The sequence below is a fragment of the Notothenia coriiceps genome, unplaced genomic scaffold (genome assembly GCF_000735185.1).
Source record: "Notothenia coriiceps isolate Sejong01 unplaced genomic scaffold, NC01 NC01_scaffold00010176, whole genome shotgun sequence".
NCBI lineage: Eukaryota > Metazoa > Chordata > Actinopteri > Perciformes > Nototheniidae > Notothenia > Notothenia coriiceps.
The window spans coordinates 372-4,402 of NW_011342877.1; the positions used below are offsets into that span (position 1 = coordinate 372).

Consider the following 4,031-nt stretch of genomic DNA (forward strand, 5'->3'; position numbering starts at 1 on the left):
TTTACTTGCAAAATTATCTTTTAAATTGACAAACATCATATGTGTAATTTGTGGCACAATTGAAACGGGATCGAAAGATAACGTTTCTCTCGCCATTGACTTTAATACATAATTTTTCTGAAATAAGGTCCCATGGAGGTCCACCGGAAGGGGAGGGACTTCGCCTCTCTATAGCAAAATACGCTGCTAGGAAAAAGGGACAATAATCCATCTTATTTGCATCGATCTGCAAGTCGTAATTTCAGGGATAAACTACACAGAAAGAGTCCTGGCTCTACTTTGGCAATAGTGCAATTACCGGTAGTACCAATAAAAAAGGTGCTTGCACACATGACTTGTAGAATACCACGTAGTGTGTAACTCGAAGTCTTGACGGATGACATTTCACATCTGCAGCAAAAAGCTATCTTGGTAATATTCGTAACATAACATAAAAACACACGTTTGTATTTTATCTGCTACCTTCACCTTGTAGCAATCTCAAGTGTCCCTCATTTGCAATGGCACTTAGTGCCCTTTTACAGACTATAAAACATGGTAAGGATGCATACCAATTTGTAAATGGTCCATCTTGTCTTGCCAGTTTCTGTTGATCCTTTCTCTCTTTTCTTGCAGTTGAGCCAGTTTCTCCCGGATCTATAAATCAAAGAAATTACAGTAAGGAAAGGAATCATGAAAACATTAAGTAATCACCCCAAAATGAAACACTAAGTGTGTTCCCATTTCCCTAAGAGTGGTTTATTCTGAATATGCATTCAAATGACTGCAGATAAAATTGAGAATGTCCCGCTGCACAGTACCTCATCAGATGCATAGTGATTATTGTTGATGAGAGATTTTCCCAAATCAACGCAGGCGGTGAAGCTGTCAGCCCTGGTCTCAATCTCTGACTTGATATCCTGATGATTGGCAATGACCAGCCCCGCAGAGGACACGTCCCTACGACAAAAGAAAGGAGAAGGAGATGACATCTAAACATATTTGTCATAATACAGCATTTAGATGCACTGATTGATCAACCCCATCATGAAGTGAGCCATAAAGGAACAACTTAAAGGAAAACGTTGACTATTTTCAACCTGCTTTGTATGGTTGCAATGTTGGTGGTATGATGATATGAACAATGTTTCTCTCCACTTTGTGTTACCAACTCCCAGCTCCCGGAGTGTTTTGGATGACATGAAGCGAGCGTCATTAACCCCTACGTCAACCGTCAATTGTAGTTACTTTTCACAACAAGTCAGTATCCCTCCGAGTCCGAGAAAAGCTACAACCGTTACAACTGTTACATTACGTCCGTTACTAAACTAACTAGCTAACAAAGCTTAAGATGGAAACATGTAAGGGATAATGTGCAGCAAGGACTTATCGACCGTTGTTAAGGACGCTCACATCTGCAGAAAGAAGTCGATTTATCTGTATACAGTTTGGCTGAAAAGCAAACTACATGCTTCACGTCGGGCCGAACCACGCCCCTTAACTGTGGTATAATGGCCATATACCACGGCCTGTCGTGAGCTATTGCTTAAATATATTGCAATTCATTTTCAGTTGGATTTTGTCCAGGTTTTTTTAATAGTCAATGTTTTATTATTAAAATACAGTTAAATGTTTATTTGTCATAAAAGAATCAGCCAAGAAAATGGAGCTTGGAGCATTTCTAACAGCATTCATCACAGTATCTGTGAATGAAGCATGAAATAACATTCACCTGGGGCTGTCATGAGCGTCTATCTGCAGGTTGACGCCGTCCATCCAGAGCATGAGGTCTCGCACCATGTTGAAGAAGCGGAACTTCTCCACAGTGTCCAGCAGGAGGAGCCTGCGGGCCTGACCGGCCTTCAGCAGAGCCTCCCAGGCAATAGACACAGCATTCTCACTCCTGTTAATGTCATCAGCTTTCTCTCCAGCGTAAGCCTTCTGTAGGCGTGCAGCGTCATCTTGCACCTGGTTCACCTACAAGGTCAAAGAGGAACAGAGCACATTGAGCTTTCTATTAACGTGTCTCTCTTGGGAGTCTCACATGAGCTCTCTTTATAAACAGGCTTCTGACCTGTCCGCTGAGGGCCTGGATGTCATTTTCGAACGTGTTGTGCTGCCTGTGTAGATGCTGAACGGTGTTCAGATCCCGGCCGAGGTCTGAAGGCAGACCCTCCTTCTTCTCCTTCACACGTCCGAGCACCTCCATGGCGTCCTGGTGGAAGCGGTGCAGCTCGTAGGAGGCTGCTAACATCTGTGTGCGTGTGTCGATCAGCTCCAGCAGGTCGGCCCAGGCCTCGTTCAACCCGTCCTTCCACTCGGCCACGCTGGCGTTCTCAGGGTGACCCGACTCAATCAGGTCGTCTGCCAGCTCGTTGACTCCATCTACTCGCTCCTGGCCGATGGTGCTGGTGTCACGAGCAAACTCCCGGAACTTGTCCCTCAGCATCTGCCAGGAGAAAAATCAGGGCGCAATTAATTCCGCTAAATGTCCCTGAACATCAGTGTCTCTAAAATATGAGATGGAGATAAAACACTCACAGTGACATGTTCATAGTCCTGTCCTAGTTCGTGGGAGCCAGCTACCACCTCCCTCTCAGCAATCCACTGCTCCAGGTCATCCACCTCCCGCTTCAGCTGGGTCAGCCGCAGCCTCTCCTGAAGACGCCCGCGACGCTCCTCAGCGAGGTCTTTCAACCCTGCATACAGTTTGTCCACTTGTGCTTGCCGTAGGGTGATCCTCTCACTGCGTAAATGAAGAAAGACAGCAAGACAGATCAGTGTTTGTACATCTTTGTGACACGCTGTCATTCCAACATTCGTATCTATTTGCGCTCTCTCACCTCTCTGGGTGTTCACTGGTGACCATAAGGCGGCTGCTGTTGGCCAGCTGGTGGATGGTTTGGGCGTAGTCCTCAAGGGCCTGTTCCAGGGTCTGGTGCTTCTTGACCATCACTAGCGCTATTTGCTCATCCTGGGAAACCAAAAGGAAATGATCACATTTTCTCCAGGCATAAGGTTGTGAAAGAGCGTTCACTTTTATTTCCCCCATCTTACCTTGGCCTTTTCCTCTGACATCATGTGCAGCTCCTGTTCTCCCATCCAGGCCTCTGCCTCCGCCGCATCAGCATAGAACTGCTGGGCGCGGTTGGCCTCTATTAGACGATCATGGCGCTTGTCTGTCTCGGCTTTCAACTGGTCCCAGAGTTCCCCCAGCTCAACCAGGCGCTCCTCAAGGGCCGACTGCCTCTCACCGTCCACCTGGCTCTGAGTCTGGCCTCGTCTTTGGATTTCATCAATACGCGGCTGGTGACCCTGGATCTCCTTCTGCAGTGTCTGATTCAGAAACAGAGAAGAAGGGGGAGTAATTTTTCTTAACCCTTAGATGCATAAGTGGGTCTTTTTTGACCCGGTGAGGTGGTCTTCTTGAAGTATCTTTGTAATTACATTTCTTTATCATTTCATATTCCAGCTATTCCTCAAAAAACATGTTTTGGATATCATGCTATTCAAAAATGTTATTTAAATGTTATACATTTTAAGAAATTGTAGTTTTTGTATTTCTACCCCAAGCTTCCATAAGTGGGTCAAATGTGACCCACATGCATTTCCTATGGGATCCTATGGGAACCTTTGATTCTTATCACCTGTTGCTGTCAGGAATACATTCACTGTAGACCACACAGACTACATCACAAGTGAAACCTCTCAGGAAGATTATTTTACACAGCAAGATCTGATACCTGTCACTCAGTATAATAATAATAATAATAATAATAATACATTATATTCCTATAGGGCTTTTCAAGGACTCAAAATCGCTTTACAATATAAGGGAAGGTTAGGGTGGGGGGTATAGGACTAACTTGATCAACCGGCATGGATTGATGGGGGGGGGGCTATGAGTAGACAAGAGGAGAAGAGATGAGTTTTGAGAAGGGACTGGAACTCTGTGAGGGTCTCAGAATAGCGGAGATCTTTGCATCAATATGTTCAAAACGTTTTTTTTCTAAATGTAAAAAAAAAATCTGAAATTATAAATAGTGAAACAT

The 4,031-nt window shown here is 44.8% G+C and overlaps 1 protein-coding gene across 1 annotated transcript; it reads right to left on the reverse strand.

Moving 5' to 3' along the window:
• Window positions 1-525: 525 nt before the first annotated feature.
• On the reverse strand, window positions 526-3,359 carry LOC104945919 (spectrin beta chain, non-erythrocytic 1-like; the record flags this gene model as incomplete). Its single annotated transcript, XM_010771649.1, has 7 exons — window positions 526-636; window positions 801-939; window positions 1,712-1,956; window positions 2,054-2,428; window positions 2,521-2,725; window positions 2,823-2,953; window positions 3,037-3,359. Coding segments are annotated over 7 exons (1,529 nt in total), but the record flags the coding sequence as incomplete, so codon positions are not given.
• Between the last annotated feature and the right edge of the window lie 672 nt (window positions 3,360-4,031).